Source organism: Mastigoproctus giganteus, chromosome 8, assembly GCF_048544385.1.
Source record: "Mastigoproctus giganteus isolate SK-2022 chromosome 8, ASM4854438v1, whole genome shotgun sequence".
NCBI classification, from domain to species: domain Eukaryota; kingdom Metazoa; phylum Arthropoda; class Arachnida; order Uropygi; family Thelyphonidae; genus Mastigoproctus; species Mastigoproctus giganteus.
This window is the reverse complement of record NC_143582.1, coordinates 93,678,585-93,705,997: the sequence shown is the minus strand read 5'-3', so window position 1 is coordinate 93,705,997 and position 27,413 is coordinate 93,678,585. Positions and strand designations below refer to the sequence as shown.

The following is a 27,413-nucleotide window of genomic DNA, read 5'->3' as shown; positions in this document are numbered from 1 at the left end:
TGTAGATGAATTTCTCTCTGTGTTGAAGGAGGAATGAATAAAAATACTGTCTTCTTATTATCAAAAAAAGCTTTTGGAATTTACAAAGAAGAATGCAATGCACAATTAAGGCCAAATTTGTGCCAAAATGTTAAATATAAAGTTTCTTAAACATGCAGTTGACTGGGTTTTTTTTGGCAATACAGTGGATTTCCATATAGACTTGGTTGGTTAAACAGATTTGATAACATGTCCAGGATATCTGATTGCATAGAAACATGATTTGAATCTCTTATAGCGTTGAAGATTTTAGTTCAGTATAAATGATGGATAGTACTCAAGAATTACAACTGTTATATTTGAAGGAATAGAAATTTCCATTTAATTCTTTTTTGACTATCATGTTTATAATACCGGGGCATAAAACTGGAAATGATACACTGCCAGTATTTGTTTGTTCTTCAAGACAGATAGCATCTCCTTGGCAGAGATTCTGTAATCCAAAATGTTGACATTTGAAACAGCACACTGGACTTAGGTATATAATAGTTAAGTGTATATGGTATATTAGGTATATTTGCAGGGCAGATAACCTGCCTTTGCTGTCAGTGGTATGACAAGAATACTAAAAGTAAATAGATCTGATATAGTGAGAGTCCTATCTTATCTTGTCATAATAATTTGCTTAGCATGAATAACTGAATCTTTAATTTCCTCTAATATCTCCTATTCAGTAACGATCACTGAATCCTATTCAGTGATCCCTCCCCTCTTCAAGGTGTATGCATTTCATGATTTTTGTGGGGTTACCAAACCAGATAGTGCTGCAAATTTTGTTTCTTTTCTGACTGTCGCTTCAGGATTGTTTCAATTAGCAGATCCCCAGATGGACCACAGCCTATTTATCAGTTTAGGCAATCCTGCAGTGTCAGTATGTCTCGAAGACTGTTATTATCCATGATCATGCAACCAGTAGGAACGACAGTTGAACAGTTTGTACAATCCATGAAAACTTTTTTTTATCCTGGATGAGAACTTGTCATTCAGATCTAGCCTGCATGGGGAGGCAGGAATAATGCCACCAGGTGATGCTCTAGTTATTAAGTTAGGAGAGTTAGTATAGATCTTAATCTTATAAGGCACTTATTATGTATGCACTTTATGGCTTTTAAATAACTAAAAAGAAAAGAACTGATTTGAAGGATGATGTTTAGTATCACACAGCACTTTACATCAAGAGCAAAAGATTAGTATTAGCGGTAGCAAATGATGCAAGAAAGCAGTATCAGCCAAAAAAAAACCGCATGTGTATCCTGTATGCACAAAAGATGTTTTTTGGTTTCAATGATGATGCCTACTAAATTTTGAACAGCTAGAATCAAAATCATGAACAATGTAACGTTTTATGCTCATGCCTGCTACTTACTCTACTGAATCAATGTTAGTAACATTAGCATCATACTTCAGTCCAAAATATTTAGTTTTATGCACACACCTACTGCTTACTCTACAGAATCAATGTTTGGAAGAGGTTAGGCCAATAGTTTAATTACCCATTTGATTGTAGCCATTTTTTGAATAGTATGATTGCAACAATACAAGTATTTGTATTGTTACAATCATACTATCATGTTGGATCATGTTACTCTGTCATGCTTTGTCACAAATTACACATGTAAGGTTAATAAGATCTTCAAGAAATGACAATATCCACACATAATACACTATCGAAACTATGACTTGGTTCAGAATCTCAACGAGTACAAGCATGAGATGGTAACACTGCACATTCCATTTTGCAATGAAGAAACAGAGATGAAATATGTAAAGATCTATGATGACAATGAAGAACTCATACTAGAACAGCATAAATTTTATGAATCGGACTTGGATATTCAAAACGATTGAAATATGTAAGACAACGACAACAGTGACCCTGACGAAGCATGCAGAAATGACTTGCATAGCCTTGTAATGCAGCTTGAGAAGAAGACCCTTTTCAAAACCTTTACAATCATCCAAACAGCAAGATGAATGAGGATCTAAAGCTCACCATGCTCGACCAACTTGGCAAAATTGCAAAGAAATTCGAAAACTTGATGACCAAGGAGGACCTCTGCAACTTAATGAGAATGGCCAATGACAAGCAAAAGATTCTACTCACATGTATGTAATTTGGAGTCTGTTATCTCCCAATCATGAACCGATTCAAATATTCTTGACTGGCCCAGCTGGTTGCGGAAAAACATTTATGATTCCCCTCTTGATGGAAATATACAACTGCTTTATGCCAGGTCTGAGAACATCCAAGATCACTGCCCTCAAGATATCCATTTCTCTGGTTACCAAAAGGTTTCTGCCACAGGAGGCAATGGTTAGCCCAAAGCCACCTAAGTGGTATGCCCCAAATCATAAACATTTTTCCGCAAGCAGCTGGTTTATGCCAGCTCTGAGCACATCCAACACCTCCCATGATCCTTTGAATAATCTCCTCTCCCGACTCTATTCTTTTTGCCTTTCCTATGACGCTTTGCACTTGTCGAACCATAGGAAAGGCAAAAAGAACGGAAATGACGTCACTTCCGGAAAGTAACCGAGTTAGTGTCAGACCCTATCAGGAAAGTAACTGACGTATTTCCGTTTCATAAAATCGTGACAAATTGATTTTACTGCCATCCAAAATTTAGTAGGTGCCACTAAAGATGTTTACACATCAAAAAGAAACCCTTCCCATTTCACCTATTCATCCCCTCCAACAGTTTGTCTAGTTCTTCCTTGAGTTTCAGGCTATCCACTTCCACAACATTAGACAGAAGTTTGTTCCAGCAATCATTGGCTAAAGGGAAACTTTCACACATCTATTCTGCAACCATCCTTCCTCAAACTGAATTTATGCCCCCTTATGTGTGTAGTCTAAGCAAGAGGAAGAATCCCATCACCAATGAGATTGCAAGCCTTAAACATCTGAATGAGATTATTTTGCAATTACATAGTCTCCAAATGTTGCAATTAGCAGAACTAAAGCCTTTCTTGGTAAAAGCACCCCTCTGTTCCCCTTACCAATCTTATTGTCCTTATCTGTACCCACTCCAGCAGCTATACATTCTTTGTAAAATGAGGCCTCAAGACCTGTATGCAGTACTCAAGATGTGGACTGACCAATGCTTTATACAGTGGAATAATCACCTCCTTATCTCTGCTAGCAAAATTCTTGTATACGTGTACCAATACCCCCATGTGCTGTCCTGGCAGCCTGTCTGCACTTTTTTTTTTTTTTTTATGTGAACCCCAAACACGAGAGGTATTAGAACCTATAGTACTTAGTACCGTACTTGGGTTGGAGGTTGAGAAGACGAAAGAAGATATTTGTTGACATTGGACTTGAACTTCTGTAGATTGTAATTTTCAGGAAATACGTATGAAGGAAGGTTGTTCCAGAAAATGGCAGTTGAATGAATAAATGAGGAAGATGAAAAGTTGGTTCTGTGGGTTTGAAGTTGGACAGTAAATGGATGTTGGCTGGTGGCGGCACGTGTTCGGACTGTTTTGAAAGAGAGAGTGGGAATTATAGAAGCCAATTCAGAAGAACAGTGCCCATGGAAGTATCTGTAAAAGAGGCATACAGCAGAAACAGTGCGTCTATGAGAAAGAGAGTGGAGAGACTCTGTTAGAGATGAGTCATTAATTAACCTAACTGCCCTCTTCTGAATGGAATCTAGAAGCCTGAGAGAGGTTTTGGGGGCACCACCCCAAATGTGGGAACAATATTCCATGGCAGGGCGGATTTGCGATTTATACAGAGTGAGCAGCTGTTTGGAAGAAAAGTAATGCTGAGAGCGAAAGAGAAAACCAAGTTTTTTAGATGCAGAGGAAGCAATATTTGTAATGTGCTTGTGCCAAGAGAGATTAGAAGTCAGGGTAATCCCCAAAAGAGATATATCCTTTTGCCTAGAAATTGGAGTGTCACTAAAGATAAGCATAGGAGCAGAAGAATCCTTTTTGCGAGATATAAGACAAGACTGAGTTTTAGAAGGGTTGAAATCAACGAAGTTGTCTTTGCCCCACTGGAGAATTACCTGAAGATCGGCATTTAAGGAATTGGTAGCAGATTTTCGAGAAGTTGAAGCTGATTGAGCAGGACAGGATTTCTCAAAACGGAAAGTTGAATGCAATGTGCTATCATCGGCAAAACTATGGATAGGATTTCCAGTCAATGGAAGAAGGTCATTGATATACAAGAGGAAAAGAGTGGGGGAAAGAACTGAACCTTGGGGGACACTGGCATTAGTGGAGAAGTTAGAAGACAGAGAGCCATCTACCATCACCCTCAGTGAGCGATCAGAGAGAAAACTGGATAACCAATTACTAAAAACAGTTGGCAAACCATAAGATGGAAGCTTGTTTAGAAGACCTTTATGCCAAACACGATCAAAAGCCTTTGAGATGTCAAGAGCAACTACTTGTGTTTCACTGAACCTTTCCATTGAAGTAGTCCATAAATGGGTAATATAAGCCAGGATATCAGCAGTGGATCGACACTGACGGAATCCATACTGGTGATCGTTGATCAGACGGAAGGTTTCTAGGTAGTTTAAGAGTTGGCGGTTAATAGATTTCTCCATTACTTTAGAAAGAGTAGAAGTAATTGCAATGGGACGATAATTGGATGGGAGGGATTTGTCACCCTTTTTAGGAACTGGCTGGATATGAGCAAATTTCCAAGCAGAAGGAAAAACACCTCTGGAATAAGAAAGTGAAAAAAGGCGGCAAAGAATAGGAGTAAGTTCAGGAGCACAGATTTTGAGAACAAGTGGAGAAATACCATCAGGACCTGGAGCTTTCTTAGCATCAAGATTCATCAAAATCCTTCTGATATCCTTTTGACGGAAGACCACAGGAGGCATTGAATGGAGAGTGTTGGGAATGGTGGGAGGTGTTTTACCAAGTTCATTAATACATGAGCTGGAAGAAAAATGGGATGCTAGCAGGTCAGCTTTATCCTTGGCTGAAGTGACAACAGAACCATCTGGTTTGGACAGAGGTGGAAGCAGAGATGGGCAAAAGTTGCGGCCAATAGCTTTGGCAAGAGACCAGAATGCTCGGCGCCAACCGGGCTAGCCGAGTGAGTAAAGTACCTGCCCGGCAACCCAAAGGTCGCGGGTTCGATTCCCGCCTCGGGCTTGGATCAAAGTACTGCAAAACCTTGGGAGGTGCAATATGGCCACAGAAGCCGATGCGCCAACAACTACCAAATCAAAAAAAATCAGAATGCTCGGCTACCATTAGGGCAAGAAGCAAGTTTTCTACTCTTAGCCTGTTCAAACTCTAGTTTGGACTGATTAATAACTGCTTTACAATTGTTGCGAGCTTTGGTGTAGGCAGAAAATGAAACTGAAGAATTAGAAACAAGCCAATTACGACATGCAACATTCTTCTCTTGAACAGCCTTAGCACATTTATTGGAAAACCAAGGTTTAGATAAAGGACGAGATTTTAAAGTGGAGTGTGGGATAAAGGATTCCATTCCTGCAAGAATAATTTCACTGACACGATCTGAGCAAACGTTGACATCAGAAGTTTTGAAACAGTAATCCGACCAAGGAAAAGAAGAAAAGAAGTCTCGCAGGTCATCCCATTTTGCATTCTTGTAATGCCAAACAACACGAGGTTGGGAATAGCCATGAGATAAAGGTTCCATTGGAGAAGAGACAATCACCAAGTTGTGATCTGAAGTGCCTAAAGGACCTCTTATTTCGACCGTGTACTTAGAAGGGTTGTTTGTGAGAAAAAGATCACGCTTATTGGCTGTATGATTCGGATTGTCCGGTATTCTTGTAGGTAAATGAACAATCTGTGCTAGGTCATTAGTAATTGCAAAAGCCTCAGCATCTCGACCTGCTGGGTCAGTGTGACTAGAAAACGGAAGCCAGCTGGAGTTGTGAACATTAACATCACCAAGGAAAATTACCTCACTGTTAGGAAAGTTGGACTGGAGAAAGTCAAGTTGCAACGAGAGAAAGTCAAAGAGCTCCAAGTGATTAGTGGAGTTGGGAGAACGGTAGAGACAACAGATGAATTTGACACAATGAGGTAGAGAGATTTTAAGCCAGAGAAGATCAAAGAGAGGAGATTCCAAATTGCCAAGTCTCTGACAGGGAATATCAGAACGGACATATGCACAAGTACCACCTTTGAGGTGAAAGGAATCATACAGCGAATAATTTGGGCATCTGAGATGAGCAGTAGTTGAATTAACCGATAACTGAGATTCTGTCAGAAAAAGTACATGTGGTTCGGCAGACTGCAAGTGGAAATGGACATCGTTTAGATTAGAATTGAGACCACGTATATTTGTGAAATGAATTAGGAAGTCCTTGGGAGGTTTAGATCTTTTCGCAGATAAGCTTGTTCTATTAGTTTGACAATTCATGGTGTATTCAATAGTAAGAAAAAGTGGGTGGGACATGCTGTATGAAGTAATGAAATTTTTGGCTATGGCGTACATGTGGTAAGAATATACCCAGATTCTTGACATAACGTGGCCTCGACAATGCTCCCCGCATACACACTACTCGGACTCCCTCCAGTCACTATCTGGCAGAATAGAGGTAGCAAGATTATACACTAGCTGATCCGGAAGCCTCCTAGAGAGTTACCAATAGGTTCGGTCCGGTGTACTAACTAGCGGCCGGCCTGCGAAAACCGTTTTAGAGCTGTACCCTCGAAATGTAAGGAATATTGGATCTCGCCACGACGTTCATCATAACCTCAAAAGTCATCAATCATACTGCATGATGGAAGAGATTGGGAAGGGTTGACCAGAACTTAGCTCTAGAGACTAAACATGGGTTCCACCACTTCAAGTCTCCAATAAGCAAAGTGGTGGTATTTCACCGGTTGATGAGAGTCATCTACCACCTAGTACTGCCTGGTAACATAGAGGGGTAGCGTTCCTCCATGTGGTGTGGACGCCACACCTCGACCCCTGCTTACGTTGGTTCACACCTGGGTGGTCACCCACCATGTGCTTGTGCATGGAAGTTATACCCAGGATTACTAACAGTCCCACCATCATGAAGGTGCAAGCAGAGGATTTGGCTGTCATTAGCATTAGCATTAGTAGAGGCATTTGATGCAAGAAAGCAAGCTTATGCAGCATCAGCCAAAAAAAAAAAAAAAAAAAACCCACTTCCACTTCACCCCTCTGTTCGTTCAAAATACCTGTCCAGCTGAGCCTTAAACTTATTTAGGCTATCGACCTCCACCACAAGGGATGGCAGTCTGTTCCACCAACCAACCACCCGCTGGCTAACGGCAAATTTCCGCACGTCTATCCTACATCTGTCTTTCCTCAATTTGAATTTATGCCCTCTCAGGTGATTTTTCTGAGCTAGAGGAAGAATCCCATCAGCATTGAGCATGCTTAAACCATTCAAGGCTTTATACACCTCTATCAGATCACCTCGCTGGTGCCTAGTCTCCAGACACTGTAATTTGCAAAACTTAAGCCTTTCTTCGTAAGAGCACCCCTTTGTTCCATTCACTAATCTTGTTGCCCTTCTCTGTACTCGTTCCAGCAGCTCTACATCCTTCTTGAAATGAGGCCTCCAGACCTGTATACAGTACTCTAGGTGTGGCCTGACCATTGCCTTATACAATGGAATAATCACCTCCTTATCCCTGCTGGAAAAATTCCTGTATATCATTGACAATATTCCATGAGCTACTCTTGCAGCCCGTCTGCACTGCTCAGAGAACTTCATATCTGCCTGCACAATCACCCCCAAGTCCCTTTCATTCTCTACCACTGTCAGTGTAGTACCACAGAGTTGATACGTTGCTCTGGGGTTGCTGTTTCCCATGTGTAGTACTTTACATTTGTCAATGTTAAACTTCATTTGCCACCTCTCAGCCCATCTGCTCAACCTTTTCAGATCCTGTTGCAGCAGCATAGTGTCAGTAGTGTCCCTGACAACCCTGCCAACCTTTGTATCATCTGCAAACTTGGACATTAAGCTTGATATACCATCATCAATATCATTTATAAATACAGAAAACAATAATGGACCCAACACTGAGCCCTGAGGGACTCCACTAATAACATTAGTCCACGATGAGCAGTGTCCATTGATTACCACTCTCTGTCTTCTCCCCCTCAACCACCCCTTTATCCATAGCAGCAATTTGCCTCCAATGTCACACTGCTCCAATTTGTGTAGCAGTCTTCCATGTGCAACAGTATCAAAAGCCTTTCTAAGATCCAAGTATATAATATCAAAGTTATTCCTGCATCCAGTTCTTTTGTGACTGCATCATAGTATCCAATCAAGTTGGTCAGGCAAGACTTCCCCTTAACAAAACCATGCTGTGTATGAGCTATAACTGAAGTCTTGTCTAAATGATCCTGCAGTGCTTCTTTAACCAGTGCCTCCATTAATTTTCCTGGAACAGAAGTTAAGCTCACAGGTCTATAATTACTTGTGTCAGCCTTTGATCCTCCTTTGTGAATTGGGGTCACATTTGCACATTTCCAGTCTATGGGTACCTCCCCTGAGTCCAAGGAAGCTCTCATAATTATGGCTAAGGGTTTGCTTACTTCCTTTGCTGCCTCCTTTAATATAACTGGATAGATCCCATCCACCCCGGGTGCCTTTCTTGTGTTTATCTTCAACAGTTTCTCCTCCACTTTACTCCCAGTTATTTCAAGATTCTGTAGCTTACTGCTAGAGTTGAATACACCTCTGGCATTCCCCTTGCTGATTAACTCCTCATGTGTGAATGTCGATGCAAAATATTCATTTAGTTTGTTAGCTACCTGAGCAGGATCATCAACAGTTGACCCATCAATATCAAGTGGACCAATCTGATTCATCCCCATCCTTCTAGAGTTTACATAAGTAAAGAACTCTTTGCTGTTTTTCTTTGCATCCCTTGCCAAGGATTTCTCGTAATCTGCCTTCGCCTGCCTAACCTCCTTTGTAACTTGGTTGCATATCAACTTGTATCTATCATAGGCTTCTGTGTCATGTGTTAATTTGTAAGTATCCCATGCATTTTTCTTCTCTGCCATATGCCTCATTAGTTCATCTGACATCCATTTTGGCCTAAACCTTGAACAATATTTCTTAGTTGGTATGTAAAGCCTAGTAGCTTCCAAGATAAGTTCTTTGAATGCTTCCCATTTTGAATTTGCTGTTGGTAACATCATCAGTTGGTCCCACTGTATAGAATTTAAATACTGTCTCAGTCCATCGTAGTCGCCTTTACGGAAGCAATAACCCTTCCCTTTACCCCTAATGGTAGTTACAGACCATCCGGACTTCGCCGAAATTGGGTTCACTTGACTTGAGTGTCACCCGAATATCAGTTCCATCAGCGTTTTAGACTCCCAGGTAGCAAGTACAGCTTGTCTGGCATATCTGAGAGAATGTCTGTGACAACCTCAAGGACCTAATCAGAGCACTTCATCTCTGACTGAACAATAGTGTGAACAATAATCTGACTGACTGAACTGAGCACTACTCAGAGAACTTCATCTCTGACTGAACAATTACTCTCAGGTACTGTTCATTTTCAATTAACCTGAATGTAGTACCACACAGTTGATCTGAGATTATTGCTACCCATCTGCAGTACTTTGCATTTTTCGATGTTAAACCTCAATTACCTAATTTTTCTAGATCTTGTTTCAGTAGAATACTGTCATTGATCACCCAGCCAACCTTTGTATCATCTGAAAACTTAGACATTAAGCCGGATATACTCTCATCAGTATCATTAATAAATACAGAAAGCAACAATGGGCCCAGCACCAAACTATAGGGGACTCTACTGATGGCATTAGTCCACGAAGAGCAGTGCCATTGATAACACCTGTCTTCTCCCATTCAACCATCCCTTTATCCATAGCAGTAACTTTTCTTAATCACACTGCTCCAATTTCTACAGCATTCTATTATGTGCAACAATATCAAAATCTTATCCAAGTATATGATATCAAAATTAGTTTTTGCATTCAGTTCCTTTGTTGCTGCATGATAGTATCCAATCAAATTAGTCAGACAAGATTGTCCCTTAACAAACTCATGACTGAAGTATAACTGCATTCTTGTCTAGATGGTCTTGCAATGCTTCTTTAACTAGTGACCCCATTATTTTCCCAGGAACAGAAGTGAACGTCTGTAATTACTCATGTCACTCTTTGATCCCCTTTGTGAAATGGGGATACATGGGGCTTCCCCTTTATCCAAGGATGCTCTCATAATTATAGCTAAGGGTCTGCTTGCCTCCTCTAATATAATAGGATAGATCCCCTCCATCCCATATGCCTTTTATTTAACCTCAGTAATTTCTCTTCCACTGTCTTCACAGTTATTATAAAATCCTTTAGCTCCTTGATAGAGTTTAATAAACTCTGTAATCCACTCCCTAAAAGAATTCCTCATGTGTGAATGTAGATGCAAATATTTACTCAGCCTGTCAGCAACCTGAGCAGAATAACAGTTGAACTATAAATATTAAGTGAACCTAAGTGATTTATCCCCTTCCTTCTAGTGTTTACATAAGAAAAACAGTCTTTGCTATTTTTCTTTGCATCTTTTGCCAAATATTCCCTCAAACCTGGTTTGTCATTCAATGTATACTTGTTTTGAAAAGAACCAAAGGAAATCTGTCATGTTCATGAGTGCTGTGAAATAATAATAGGATCATGCAATTATTTCTTTATTTTTCCAAGGACTGTTTCTTTATCCCCCCCTCAAGGACTGGTACTGTGCCATGGACCTTACATTTTGGGAAACAATACTGTAACAATTATGGAAGGAATTTTTTTAACCCTAAAAAAAATTTGGTGGGCTGCTCGATAGCCACTTTATGGTTAAATATTGGCTCTGGATTTTAGTTAACTTCACAATTGAAATTACTGTTTTCCATTATTGAATATCAGAAAAAGGACATAAAATTATTTGAAGGCATCGGTAATTCATTTTTGTAATTATTGTCCTTATTTTTGATTAATTAAGATAATGTAGTTTCAAAAACATAACTGATAATTTCCTTAGCTGAATAAATATTAATAATAATTAAATTATCAACTAATTGCTAGAATTGTTACTTATTACAATTTTTGAGCATACAGCATGATGTACTACTAATAATTACAAATATATAATACATAGTATAATATAAAATTCATGTTATGTAAGATTAAATTGTTATTCTTGAAATAATTTTGTTGACGTAATCATTCAGTTTAACCAGCAGTATGCTGCCAATTTGTTAACAAAGGTCTCACTTGAGAAGAATTTCAGCTAAAAGTAATCCCTGGTTAAAATATTCTACTAAATTTTATCAAACTAATTTCTTTATGTCACAAAGGGCTTAGATAATTTCCAAAAAATTACAAAGGGACTCATGTGAGTCCCCACCAGCAACACCTCTGATTTTAATATAAAATTAACAATGTTATTATAATCTATTTGTGTTCCATTGTTTTTAGTTTCATTCTTGCACTTTTGATATTAATAAAGGCACTTACATAAGTCACAGATGAGAACTAGTTACTGATTATGGTACACTCAAAATATATGTAAAAAAAAAATCAGAATCTGAGAATAAAAATATTCACTAAAGATTACTCTTGTACTAAAGGATTATGTTAATGATTTTTTATATTACATAAGGGTGGACTGAAATTAACTGCCTCTTACTGCATACTTTTGAAGGAACAGAAAGTTTGTTTGTTTGTTATTTGGTTTTTAGGATCATTAGCAACTAAGGCCATATTGCTCCGGGGATATGCGGTGGTCATTCCCTGACCTTTCCACATCCTCCATATTTGGTCACGGGTTCAAACCCCGGTCTAATCAAGAAGCGTGTGCTATGCACTGCTGCTCCTGCCCACCTGGCTACGGAGGTGCCAGTAACAGAAAGAAATCAAAACAAAAAATGCACTTGTAGATAAAAAAAATTCATTAACTTGATGTAACATTTTTCAATATACATCTCACCTAATTCATTATAATTTATCTAGGCTACAATGTGTCATGCATTGCCATGCTGAAGCAACATTGCTATACAGGAATACCTCGCATAGCGCAGTTTCAAACAGCACGGTTTACAAATTGAAAAAAAATTAACTGTGTTATGCACCAATACATTTGATATGTATGTATGTATTATAATGCCAGCACAAAGGCCAATGCATTATGGATTCAAGGCCACACTGACTGTTGTCACAACTCCCATTATATACGGACTCTGCTAGCTTTGATAGATTAGTAAATACTCTAGGTTCCGAGCGGTGAGATCGTTGATTGTGCGTAAGCTATACAAATATTTTTCACTGTGTATTTTTATTAAAGATTATTTTTTAAAAACGTTACACCTTTATGCGCAATTATGAGTGGAAAGAAGAAATGTAATGGCACCGAGTGTTCTTCTAGATCCAAACATCGAACGAGGTATGAAAGTAAGGCACACGTTGCAAAATATCGATGATATAAAGATATGTATACAGATAAAAAGAAGGAAAAAACTGCGCAAATTAAGCTGATCAGTTATTTTTCAAAATAAAAATACAGTACATACTTCACTTATATTCTTTTGGTATGTACATACTGCAATAAAAATCATTTGTACTGTATTTACTAGTATTTTTAATTTTTATTATTTTAGTTTATTTTTTTGAAAGAATTTCGTGTGCATCAATTTATAGTAAACAAACACCTATATATTTTTGCAACTCAACCCATATAATCAAGTTGTCGGAATGCATTACATTAAAATACATACTAATAATACCTTGATCAGCATGGTTACGCATAGCGTGGTATTTTTTTGGCACGAATTAACTGTGCTATGCGAAGTATTCCTGTATTGCCAGCTTCACTACCTCTGATTTTTAAAATCCAACAGTGCTGATACAAACAGTTTCACGGTTAATGAATTTCAACAGATCTAACATTTTCAGCAATCAAAAATTCAATTACTGAACACTGCTTGAACTGTGTATTCAAGGATGCTTCAATTTCTAACAGTGTAACTTGTAAACGAACATCACATAGAAATGCTACTATATTACAAGAAAATATTGGCAACACAGAAACCCTAGTCAGATCTTGCTGTGCCACCTAGCACTGAGGTTATGAAATGAGGCATTACTTTTTAGTCTACCCTTGTATCTAAACTAGTAAAATTGATTTACACAAGAACTATAATGCTAGATATGGAAACATAGCCATATAGAAAATTCACAAATATGGTAATTTTTTTTCATTTAATTCAGATGACTGAATACTGGGCCACAAAGCAATACCTTGAAAGCCCACATATACATGACAAATTGGCTTCAGACAGTTTGTTATAGTCCTGTACTGATACTGCTTTTTAATTCAATAATGGATAAAATTGGAGAGAGAGAGAGAGAAATTAACAAGCGTTGGAAGTTTTTATTGAATTATATTCATTACACATATGAACACAGACAAAAAATAAAATAAAATAAAAAGAATTAAAAAATCTTGGTCAATATTCCAAAACTGTACAATTCAAATACATCCCAACCCGACAATAAAAATTCTTTATAGTATTACAAAACAAAGCTGCAACTCTTAGTCCTTCAGACAAGTAATAACTCCTGACAATGAATTTTTGGAGTACTTTTCACCAAAAGTGGTCTCTTTTGCAATAAAAAAAAAGCAATATCTTAACATGAGAGACAGATTACACATAGCAAGATAAATTATCTTTATCTTAACAATATGATTTTAGAATCTTCAGTGACCATGTTGGTATTTCTTACAGTAAGAAGTATTACAGCTTTTTATATGCATATGATGATCTGTGTACACATATACATTACTTTGATCATGCTCTGCTCAGCTGCAAAATTAGTAAATTAGTACACATGTAGAACAAAGAAAAAATCATTAATTGAGATATATTTAAATGACCACAAATGAATTGGCTGAAACTAAAGTTATTCCTAATTTAGTGGGGAAACAAGAATATAAAAATAAAACTGTCTGAAAACTTTGGGAACTATTTTGTAGCATATGTTATCGACATATTGTGATGTTTTACAGCAGAAAGCATTGTACCATCACTAATCTGGAGGGCATAATAATTATAGCTGTACGGTCCAGCCGTGTTCCTCCTAACAACAGTCAATAGGAACATTTCAGTAAACAAACAAACACTATAAAATCTTTTTCTCAACTTTTAGACTGCACAATGAACTCATAAATATTATAATTACTAAAAACAATCTGCACTGAATAATAAGCTAAGCTTTGAGAAGTATTCATAAAAATAGGTCATTTGTCTAGATACATTCAGAAATATCTATAAGATGCACCAATAAAAGTTGATTCTCTGCAAGAAAAAACTATTATGGCACCAATTAAATATAGATTAAGAATTAAACTTTACTTAAGAAAATCTGATAACATGACTACGTTTTGAAATTCTTTTGTTTTATTTCCACTCACATCTTCACAATTTGATTCCAAAGTACAATGTGGCAAAGCAGCATCTACAGTAATAGTACTAAAAGATGGACAATGACTATAGTTGATGGCAGGATGGGATGTTTAATGTCTTTCATTGTTTCTGCTTTCATTTGTTTCACTATCTTCTTGGTTCATAAACTGGTCCAAAATTTCTTCCATGCTCTGGCGAAGCATATCATCTGATGTAGATAAAGGTTCTTGTATATCATTTTGCCCATCAGTAGTAACAGTAGTTACAACTCTGTAAATATTATGTTAAAAATAGTGTATGTAATATGAGACATTAAAAAATTTTAAAATTGTTAATTTTTTACAATTTAAAATAAATACATTGTATAAATAAAAATTAAAAGAAGTGTATAAATTTATGAAATCTGTGTGATCCTAATAAAAAATATAAGTATTCACTGGTATAAATCCTAATATTCTGCTTATTTTAAATTTCTTGACCATTTCAAAAAGTGAGTCTGCCAATGGTGTGTGGACAGTGAGAAGTGAGTTTTCCACTGGCAGCTGACTCTATGGTGTAAGTTTCTTCGTGGAGTTTTCAAAATAATAAAAACTTTGCACATAAATACTTTTAAATATTAATTTGTTCTTATTTTGATTTGGCACCAAACATTAGAGTGAAATAATTATCAAAAATCAAATCAGTTAAAAAAATAAAATAAAATAAACTCTTTGTTCCATCTTTTCTGATATAGTAATATCTTCTAAATCTTTATGTATTATCTGATTCAATTTCATCAACTTCTGGTTCTTTTAGGCTTTTCTCAATGTAAACTGGACAACAACAGCTGACAGGTGCAATCTCCTCTGATTTTAAAAGCTATTTTCATACCAATTTGTATAAACAGAAATATTATTTGAAATGTTGATATGTAGAAATGTAGATATATATATATATATATATATACAGAGTGATTCACTACCAGTGCGACAAACTTGCAGGAGGTGTAGGGGGCACAAAGGCGAATCGGAATCACATAGCATTGCAGGGTCCAAAATGCCTTCGTCATGCGGTAGAGGACGTTGAACGGGAGGTCGCGTGAACAGTGATCCCGCTGGAAGTCAGCATTTGCGAACCGTTTCTGTTGAAGAAACCAAGTAGCAAAAGTCCTCCAGAGTGGATAATCCGCAGGCTCCAATGATTGGACGCGTTGCAGATGGTATGAACTCATTTGGTTTGTTGACAGTATCCTCCATACAGTGGATTGGGAAATAGCCAATCGTTGGCCTATCGCTCGAGTACTCGTACTCGGATTGCCTTCTGCAAGACGTAGGACATTCTCCTCATTGTCTGGCATCCTCATCATTCGCTCTAGATTCATGGTACCTCTCGTGAAACAACCAGTCTCACGTAACCTTCTGTGCACACGTGCGAAAATCGTATGATGAGGAGCACGCCTGTGCAGGAAACGTTCCTGGTACAAGTGCGAAGTGGCGCGCCTGTTACAGTCCGCAGCTGCATACGCGAGGTGCATGTCGGCCAGTTCAACGTTTGAATACTTGTCCATCCTACTGCCTCGGAAACCAGTTCGCAAATGCTGACTTCCAGCGGGATCGCTGTTCACGCAACCTCCCGTTCAACGTCCTCTACCGCATGACGAAGGCATTTCGGACCCTGCAATGCTATGTGATTCCGATTTGTCTTTGTGCCCCCTACACCTCCTGCAAGTTTGTCGCACTGGTAGTGAATCACCCTGTATATGTACTTGTCAGAATCCACAAGTGAAAAATATATTGACAGAGTGAGTCAAAATTATGTATAAATACTTTATTGTCATATCTGAGAATGATTATTTGTATCTCAAAAAGCTGAGTAAACATGAACCAAACAGGTTTCAAATACAGTAAAATCCCATATAACAAAAATATTTCTAGGTCTTGGTGGACGTCTCTTATTATCAGCGCTTTTCACATCCATTTAAATGAAATCAGCACCTAGATTTAGCAGGTTACACTCAATGGAATTTTTTATGAATTTAACAACTATTACAATAAATGGCATAAAAATTGTCAATTTTTTTAAAATTTGCTTTTTACTTATAATGATCAAGAGCCTCTCTGATCAATATCTATCAATAGATATTGATAGGTCCTTGAGGCTTATCACAGACATTCTCTCTCTCAGGTATGATAAGCTACCTGGGAATATAAAATACTGATGGGACTGATATTTAGGTGACACTTGAGTCAAGTGGACTGAATTTCACTAAAGTCTGGTTATTTTGTAACCACCAAATCCTCTGCTTGCACCTAATATACTGCAGGTAACCTCTTAAGTGTGATCAACATAAACAAGGGTTGAGGTGTGGCATCCACATCACATAGAGGAATTCCACCTCCTCTGTGTTACTAAGCAATATTAGGTGATAGATGAATCTCATCAACCAGTGCAATACCACCACTTTACTTAGTGGGGGCTTGAAATGGTGAAACGCATGTTTAGTCTCCAGAGCACAACTCTAGGAACCCACCCCCATCTCTTCCAACATGCAGTATGATTCATGTCTTGTGAGGTTATGATATGCATCACGGCAAGATTTAATCTTCCTTACATTTCAAGGGTATAACTCTAAAATGGTGTTTGCAGGTCGGCTGCCAGATAGTCCAGATCGAACCCATTAGTTACTCGCTGGGAGGCATTTGGATCAGCTAATGTTGCTACTACTCTGTCAGATGGTAACTGGAGAGGGAGTCTGAGTAGTTTATATGCAATGAGCATTGTCAGGCCACGTTATGTCAAGGAGCTGAATATAGGAGGGGTGATCATTTAATTAGCGGACTGGTGTAAGATCTTATCTTAACTGTCATCATCTGAATCTGCTATGGATTTCTCCTTCTTGAAATACTCTCCCTTGAACTTCATACACTTTTGCCACTGCCGTACCCATGCATTAAATGCTTCTTGCAAGCCACTTTTTTGGAAGACTACAAAGTGCTTCTGTTGTGGCTCTGCGAGCATTGTTGACAGACACAAAACACTTGTTTTTGTTCTGGAGTCAAATTGTGTGTAATCCAGCGAGCACAGATATTCAACATTTTCAGGTGATCTTTCACAATATTGTGAGCATTACCGTATGAAATGGACATTCTAACAACTAATTGACGAAGTGTAATTCACCTGTATTCATCCAAGATATCCTACCAAGGCACTCATTACCATATGCTTCATTCATCTCTTTAACTGGATATACAAGGATAACTGTTTCTGATGCATATAAGCCCCATCTGACATAATAGCGAATTACATATTGCTGTTCAATCTGTATGTCTGACATGATACTTGCTTCAAAATGATTGTCAGTGACACGCAGCTAAAAACAAAAAAAAAAAAAAAACTCTTCATGCAACGCTAGCTCGACAAGTACTGGCATGCGCACACAGAGTGTGCTCAGTAGCAATCAGGGAGAGCGCCTCTATGGCAGTTATGGAACGTTTGCATGGTAAACATAAAATCTTGCACCACTCTTTGACTTCCCTTCTTTGAAACTCGATTTTCTCCATTACAACTTTTCTAACAATGGGGTAATATTCCTTGGTGATTTTGATGTTCACAATTCCAGCTGGCTTCAGTTTTCCACTCACATGGACCCAGCTGGTTGAGATGCTTCTACTAATGGGCATCTATGAGAGTTTGAGGTGTAGGGTATATGCCCTTGAAGAAATTAATGAGGGGCCCATCAAGTTCTCATCTGCCCAACTCAATGCCAGAGCTCACTCCTGTGCATCAGGCAACACAGTGGCAATCTCCAAGGTAGAATGCACTGGTCCCACAGGAAGTAGTTATTGTTGGTGTGCTCTATTGCCAGGGAGATGGAGAATATACTATGCAAAAAGGATAGGTGGAACAGGACTAGGGTATGTCTGCCAGGGGCAAAAGTTGATGATGTAGTAGGGCAGATGCCATCTTTTAAGGCACAAAAGGCAATACTGTTGTAAACGTTGGCACTAATGACCTTAAGAGTAAGCGATCTGCAGATTTACTTAACAAGTACAGGTCAATGCTGAAAAAAAGTTGCGAGTTAGAGTTAAATTTGAAAGTGTCTGCAATTCTGCCCAGACACAATAGGAGGGAGTATATGATGAGAGCCTTGTCAATCAATTCGGCCCTGAAGAGACTGTGCAAAGCTCACGAGGAAGAATTTTTTTCAGCGTGGTCTGTGCTTGCTAACAGGAGAGACTACTTCTACAGGGATGGGATACACTTAAATAGAAAGAGTACAAGAATATTTGCTGATGCTATCGAGGCAGTGTTAGATGGATCTGAAAACTGCTAGCTTGGGGGGAATTCACAGACTAAAAGATTAACAGTAGCCGCAGGCAGAGGCAAAGATGATTCTTGCACTGCTTCTATAGGTGAATGGTCCTGTAGGCACCTCAGAGCACAATTTGGTATTGGTCTCTTCTCCAATGGAGCCTTTCTTTCATGGCCATTTTCAACCTCGTGTTGTTTGGCATTACAAGAATGCCAAATGGGATGATCTATGACATTTCTTTCCTTCTTTTTCTTGGTTGGATTACCATTTCAAGTTTTCTGATGTCAACGTTTGCTCAGATTGTGTCAGTGAAATTATTCTTGTAGGGATGAAATCCTTTATTTTACACTCCGCCTTAAAACCTCATCCTTTATCTAAACCTTGGTTTTTCCAATAAATGTGCTAGGGCTGTTCAAGAGAAGAATGTTGCCTATTGGAATTGGCTTGTATCCAAATCTTTAGGTTCATTTCCTGCCCACACCAAAGCTAGCAAAAACTATAAAGCAGTTATTAATCAGTCCAAACTATATTTAGAACTAAGAGTAGAAAACTTGCTTCTTGTCTAAATGGTAGTTAAGCATTCTGGTCTCTTGCCAAAGCTATTGGCTGCAACTTTTGCCCATCTCTGTTCCCACCTCTGCCAAAACCAGATGGTTCTGTTGCCACTTCAGCCAAAAATAAAGCTGGTCTGATAGCATCCTATTTTCTTCCAACTTGTGTATTGATGATCTTGGTAAGCCACCTCCCACCATTTCCTGTACATTCCATTCAGTGCCTCCTGTGGTCTTCCTTCAAAAGGATGTCAGAAGGACTATGAATAATCCTGATGATAAGAAAACTTCACATCAAGATTGTTCATCTGTTTATCCATTTACTGCAACTGATATAATAGCTACTCTAAATGGATAAATTTTTTTAGCAGCAATGGGCACAATCTTGCAACCTACAGATCCATCTCCACATATATTATTACTTGACTGCAGCCAGCTGTTTCTTGTTTTTTTGTCATATTAATGAAAATATAAGCACATTTCTGATATTTGGCTAAATGAGCATAAGAAGCATGGAACCATGACTGTTTTTCTGAAAATTAAACAGCATCACTCTGACAGCTCTTGTTAAAAAGTAGACAGTGAACAATAAGAAGTTAACCAAAAGAAGCAAATGGAACAGATTACTTTATAAGGATGCCTGTTTGCAACATAATAATGTGCTTGGGCTTGCTGTCTTGGGTTTCATACACAGATGTCAGATACAATAAACAGTGTTTTAATTAAAAGGCACTGGAGTTTATCCTGCTTATTTTTAAGTTCTGGTTATTTGTCATCTGGATATCATATTTGGACTGAAATTTTTGAACTGGATGTTAAAATTGGACTAAATATTACCAATTACATTTTTATGATTTTCAAATTTAAATTTTTATTAATCAACTGCTTCTTTCTAAATGGAAACATTGTTTCTCATCCTCAGTTTAGTCTAAACACATTATTGTCATCCTTCTGAAATGAACGTAAACTTATTTTATTTGAAGAAAAGGAAAAAAAAAAAAAAACAGTGGTTGTAATCTGAAGGTGTGGCACATAACTGCCCTCACACTGCTAAAAGTGCACCAAAGAGAAAACACCGCATAGAACCATTGTGTTATTTTTTCTTCAAATAAAATCAGTTTGTATTTGTTTCTAAAATATGATGTCAATGATGTTTTATATTAAACCAAGGATGGATAACAACTTTCACATTAAGGATGCCTTAAAGCAAGGGTGTCAAACTGGCAGCCCCCGACAAAATTTTTGTGGCCCGTGATGCCCAAAAATAAAATGTTAAAGTAAACAATTAAAAAGTACCTATTTATAATTCTAGAATATAAAGATTAAATAACCTCTGTAATAAATATAAAAATAATAATTTTAATTGATAATAATTAAAAAAAACAAAGACTGTTTCGATGGAGCCTTGATTAGAAAGAACTAAAAATATAAATAGTAATTTCAAATGATTGAAAATTGAAATTATTATCTTTAAATAACATTGTAGCTTTTTAGTTTATTTCTTTAAAAATAAAAGTTACATTTTATTTTTTTAAAATATTTTTTAAATGGAGAAATTTTAATCTAAATTTCTTTTACATTTAAACTAATATTACAATATTGCAAATGCAGCGTTTTTTATAATTTTATTGAAAAGATACTTCATTCGTACTAGTTTCTTTGTTGGGATCTGTTGTGTGTGTTGTGTTTGCTATCTATAATTTAACAAATACCTAAGTAATCGTTTTTATAATTTTAATTTCAACTACAGAATTTATATAGAAAATGTCGCTTTCAACACCAGTCAAGAAAAGAAAAATTGATAACGAGGGAAGAAAATTCCAAGAAAAGTGGGAGCTGAACTATTTTTGTATGGAAGTGAACAGTAAAATTACACGCTTAATTTGCAAGGAAAATATTAGTGTTGCTAAAGAATACAACATTAAGCAGCATTATAACTCTAATCATAAGGAACAATATTCGGGCTTCGAAGGAAAAATAAGAGAAGAAAAATTAAAAACAATGAAGAAAACATTTCATAGTCAACAACAAGTATTTACAAAATTCATGAAAATTAATGAATCAGTAGTAAGAGCAAGTTACGAAATAAGCTATTTGTTAGCAAAACGTTCACGTTCACGGATGGTTCGTTAATTAAAGAATGTATGATAAAAGCGGCTGAAATCGTCTGTCCTGAAAAAGTGCAATCATTTCGCGATATTTCATTATCAAGAAATACAGTGGTAGAGAGAATTAGCGAAATGGCAGATAACATTGGTTCACAACTACAAGATATATCTACAGAAGTCTTGTTATTTTCAATTGCAATTGATGAAAGTACAGATATACGAGATGTTGCCCAAGTTGCTGTATTTTTTCGTGGTTGCGATAATAACATGAGGATCAACTGAAGAATTGTTGGAAGTTATCCCTCTTCTTGGAACTACGACTGGCGAAGATATTTTTGCTGCTGAGTGGAGCATTTTAGAAAAAGTGTAAGCTTCCACTTGACAGACTTGTATCTGTAACAACCAACGGTGCTAAATCAATGACAGGTGAAAATCAAGGATTTGTGTCAAAATTGATTAGAAAATTACAAGCTGAATACCCAGATAAACCGAAAACCATGGCTGTCCACTGCCTTATTCATCAACAAGTTCTGTGTTTAAATATTAAAAATGGACGATGTATTTAAAACAGTAACAAAAACAATCAACTAACTCCAGGGGCTCACATCTGGTGAGTGGGCTTGGCACACACAGGGTCCCCAGCTGGATATCATCATTCTTCTCTTTCTTGGTGATTCCCTTCTACTTCTCTCTCTATTGGGGTAATTCAGAAATTTTTTTTTTTTTTTTTTTTGGCTGGTGCAGCATAAGCCTCAGACTTCCTTGCACCTTATGGCTAATAATAATAATAACTTCATTCGGGCGAAAGCACTCAACCATCGGCAATTTACTTCTCTTCTTAAAGATTTAGAATCTGAGTTTAACAATCTTTCTTATTATGCAGAAGTTCGATGGTTATCATGCCACAAAGTTTTAAAGAGATTTTATATGCTTTTGGAGGAAATAACAGTTTTTCATGAAATGAAACATGAAAATGTATCAGTTATAAAAAAATCCTTTGTGGATTTTTTATAACTAATAATGGCATTTTTAATTGATATTACAAGCCACCTCAATAATCTTAACATTTCATTGCAAGGTAAAAATAAGTTAATAACGAACATGTACAACGCAATAGCAAGTTTTGTACAAAAACTAACGTTGTTTAAAAATCATTTAAAAAAAGACGTTTTGACCCATTTTCCTACTTGTGAGCAGTTAAAAACACAAAATCAAAATTGCTCTTTAATGTTTTCTCTTTTTGTTGGACCTTTTTCATTTGAACTCGAAAAAGCTCCCACTTTGATTCAACTGGAATTAATTGATTTCCAAAATGATTCATTTTTGAAAGACAAATGTCGAGAAGTAGGAATTCCAAAAATATATTCTTACTTAGGTGAAAAATACCCGGAAATTAAAAAGTTCGCTGCGCAAATTATGTGCTACTTTGGGAGTACATACTTATGCGAGCAATTATTTACATGTATGAAATTAAATAAAACGGCGTATAGATTGAGATTGACAGATAAACCTCTTTCCGACATACTGAAAATTGTATGTTCCCAGTCTTTGACTCCTGATGTTGAAAAACTAGTAGGGGATAAGCGCTGGCAGGTTTCCGGGAAAACAAATTAATTATTTTCATAAATATATTGAATATTTAATTATTAAACAAAAATAATAATATAACAATTATATATACTAAAACCAAAGGAGCGCAAAGCAGCCAATGTAACACACCTCTATTAGTTACAATTTATTAGGAAACGTTTCGGAAATTGTTATTGTTACAAAATCCATCTTCCGTCTTTGCAGCAATTTCCGAAACGTTTCCTAATAAATTGTAACTAATAGAGGTGTGTTACTTTGGCTGCCTTGCGCCCTTTTGGTTACCAGTTCATCAACAGCCACTTTACTCCTATTTCTTCACTATACATACAGTACTAAATTCTAAATTACTTGTATTCTGTAGATCTGAATAAAAATTTAAATGTTAATTACATATGAGTTTTAATTATCCTGATTATGCTACTGAATCCTGAATCAATATATAATATTTAAGAAAATTTTATGCAGCCCGTGAAAATCATACCATCACACAAAATGGCCGGCAACAGAAATGAGTTTGACACACCTGCCTTAAAGGATGCATTTAAGTAGGTAAAAATTTTAATTTAGAAATTGTAAACTCCAAACGGTAGTGCTTAATCCAGTTTTAACAAAAAATCAAAAATTTCAATCCAAATATGACAAAAAAAAGGAACAGATGAAAAAACAGCATAAACCTAAAAATAGTTGAGATAGAGCCTGGTACCTTTTAATTTAAATAATATGTATGATGGTATGAAAGATTAAAAACCTGTCTGTGGAAGCCATCCTTTACTCATTGGCTTTCAGATCTGGCGCACCTATTTTGGATATACTATACTGCACTTGTGAATACAAGAATTTTTTTATGCTCACAGTTCAAAAATACTACATTATGTTTTTACCTAAGCTACAGTAATACAATTTACACTTAAAATGAATCTTTCTATAACAATCTTGATGGACTACTACCCAGGGGATGGATTTAAATCTGTCCCTGTGATTATCTGCAGCAAATCATATTAATTTTCTAAATCTTACCTGGCTGTTGCAGTTGATGTCCTATTGCTACTGCTCTCATCACCAAAGGAACTATCTTGACCTCCTACAATTTATATAATATAAATAAATAAGCAAAAATTTTCATTCAGTTGCACATTAAATAACTGGTATTTGATTTTAGTAAATTAAGTCTAGTACGGTAAGATGAAAGGAAGAAAAGAGAAAAATTAGTTAATTTACATATTTTATGTTTAATATTAATAATAAAATTATCCTTTTGATGGCATTTATTAAGAAGCTGTTACAAGGTGAAACAAATCAACTTAAGTTGTTAGGAATTACTATTTCCATATCATGAATCATATTCATAGCTGTATAGAAGAGCATATATTTAAAAAAGGTGTATTTTTTATCAGTATTACTAAATGACAGAACTAGCTAGAGCACATTTTCAAGTGTGATGTTATCAAAGCACCAAAAACATATAAGGAAGTTTGGTATCATATACAGCTTTCTTTCTGTGCGTGCGTGTGTACGCACATATGTCTATATGTGCCATTTTACTCAACACTCTCTCTCTGAAAACTTTTGAATCCACTGATAATGAAGTAATTTTATACCTGTTTTTATTAATTTTTTTTTTCATTCCTATTTCCTGAATTTAATTTCTGAATTTCCTTTCCTTCACTAGTTCTAAATTTAATTTTAATGTAAAACTCAGAAACATTATGAATTTCCCGTCGACTTTTCTGCTTTAAATGCACTCATCAGAAAAATAATGTGCGTGCAGATTAAAATATAATGTACCTAACTCTGCACTTGCATGCTACTTACTTGAAAAGTTGTTTATTTTATACTGTAAAATGTCTTTAACATATTATTTGAATAATTCTAACTTTACCTTAGGAGGGCACCCATTTCTAACTTAAGACTTCTAAATAAAAAAAATAAAAATAAAAAAAAGTATGTTTTCCTGCTTTTTTGCAGAAATTAAAAAACTGCTTTTCTTCTTGGAAATGTATCTTAATCAATCAGTGAAAACAGAAAGAAACATTTTTTACATTAATAAGTTACCAGAATTGGTATACTGAGTGATGTTAAAATTGCAAATATTTAAAATTAATACCAGCAATATGAAATGATAAATAAACAGTCACTTGGTATTCATTTGAAATTGACATACATCATTTGAAAAACAAATACCAAGTGACTGTTTATTTATTTATTATTGCATATTTCTGGTATTAATTAGTAAAATTATACATTAAATTAAATCAAATTATGCATTTCAATTTGATGTATTTATTTTTCAAATATAGAAAGTAGGAATGAAAATTAAAGAAAAGTTGTAAATGGGTTTTTGCCATTAAATGCAATTTGATTCTTAATGTTGAGATTATTTTATAATTATCACTCCATTAATAATGAAACAGCATATCCAAAAACCTAAACAAATTACATCTTTATCATAAGTGTCTTTCACATAATTATCCCATTTCCTAATTATGTCATAGTCCATTTCCCTCAACATGAATTGTTGAGGAGGCTTCCATCTTGCACTGGATTGATAATAGCTGCAGTTTACTTTTTTTTTTTTTTTTATGCAGTACTCCAGATGAGGAGTACTAACTACTGCTTTATATAATGGGATAATCACCTCCTTGTCCCTGCTGGCAAAGTTCCTGTATTGACAGAACCATGAGCTGCTCTAGAAGTCACCTGCACTGCTCAGAGAACTTCAGTTACACTGTACAAATACCCCTAGGCCTCTTGAATTCTCCATCAAGTTGAGTGTGGTATCACCTACTTGGTATGTTATTCAGGAATTCCTTCTGCCCATATGCAATTGATCTAAATCTGGCAATGGACACTCATTTTTTCTCTTATTTTTTAATATTTTTGACAAAAAATTATGTAAAGAACAAATCAATCAGAGCCTGGGTATGAATAAAATTACTGCAATGCACATGTCCTGTATTAAAAGAAAACTAAATTCATAACAGAGCTGCCAACTTTTGACTTTCAAAAAGATGGTGATCAACTGACCATTTCGAAAGGGTCACTCACGAGCTGGATTTAGGGAATAATTTCGACATTGTTTATTTAGATTTCAGCAAAGCTTTTGACTCAGTCCCACATGAGCGGTTGCTTTATAAGCTGGAACAGGTTGGAATCACTGGGAAAATCCTTAGATGGATAGAAGGATGGCTTCAGGGCAGGAGGCAGAGGGTTGTGATAAATGGCTATTCCTCAGATTGGGTTGATGTAAGAAGTGGGGTTCCCCAAGGATCAGTATTAGGACCACTGTTGTTTTTAATTTTCATAAACGACATTGATGAAGGGATAGAGGGCGCGATGTCTAAATTTGCAGATGATGTTAAAATTGGTAGAGTAGTTAATGATCACTGTCAAGCTGAGCTTCTTCAGAGAGACCTAGATAGACTTCAAGAATGGTCAGAAAAATGGCAGCTGTGCTTTAATCCAACAAACTGTAAGGTATTACACCTGGGAAACAGTAATCCCAAAATAACTTATTCACTTGGTGGAGTTCAACTAAACCCAGTACTGGAGGAAAGGGACTTGGGTGTTATGATACGGTCAGACATGAAATTCTCTGAGCATTGTAAACAGATTGCAAGGAAGGCCCATGGTGTCCTATCGATGATCTATCGAACTTTTGCAAGTAGAGATAGGGACGTGATAATCCCATTATATAAGGCTTATGTTAGACCACACTTGGAATACTGTGTTCAAGTATGGAGACCGCACCTAAAGAAAGACATCGAGCTTCTTGAAAGGGTGCAAAGAAGGGTAACTCGCCTGGTGAGATCGGCAAAAGGGCGTCCTTATGAAGAAAGACTTCGAATATGTGGGTTGCAGAGTTTGGAAACTAGACACCTTAGAGGAGATTTGATTGAGGTGTTTAAGGCTCTGAGAGGCATCAGTAAAATGAATGAGGACAAAATTTTCAAGATTATAAATGATGCTAGAACTAGGGGACATAAATTCAAGTTACGGGGGGAAATGTTTAGATTGGATTGCAGGAAGTTTTATTTTAGCCAGCTAGTTATAAATTACTGGAATAAGTTGCCTTCATGGGTGGTAGAGGCTGACAGTTTGGGGAAATTCAAAGGTCATCTGGATAGTACCTTCGGGTAAGGGAAGCGCATAGGATGATAGGTTTAATTTCCTTTTTATTTATATTTTATTTTATTTATATATTTTTTTATTTTTTTTATTTATTAATTATTATTATTTAGTTATTTATTTTATTTATTTATTTATTTTTTGTTTTTATCATTGTTTTGTTCGGATTTTTTTTTTTTTTTTGGCTGGTGCAGCATAAGCCATAGGCTTTCTTGCACCATGCGGCCGTTACTAATACTAATACTAATAAGCAGGAGGAAAACAAGTTTTTTTTTTGAAAAAGCAGGA

The 27,413-nt window shown here is 36.4% G+C and overlaps 1 protein-coding gene across 2 annotated transcripts in view; it reads right to left on the bottom strand.

Moving 5' to 3' along the window:
- Positions 1-13,407: 13,407 nt before the first annotated feature.
- The window catches only part of LOC150081718 (uncharacterized), a 1,674,628-nt gene continuing 1,660,622 nt past the window's right edge, over positions 13,408-27,413 (bottom strand). For both annotated transcript variants that reach the window (XM_090378825.1, XM_090378826.1), the window contains 2 exons: positions 24,018-24,081; positions 13,408-14,730 (listed from right to left, as the gene is read on the bottom strand). In XM_090378825.1, the coding sequence (XP_090234951.1) occupies positions 14,571-14,730; positions 24,018-24,081 (224 nt within the window). In that variant the 3' untranslated portion in view covers positions 13,408-14,570. The remainder of the gene's footprint in view (positions 14,731-24,017; positions 24,082-27,413) is intronic.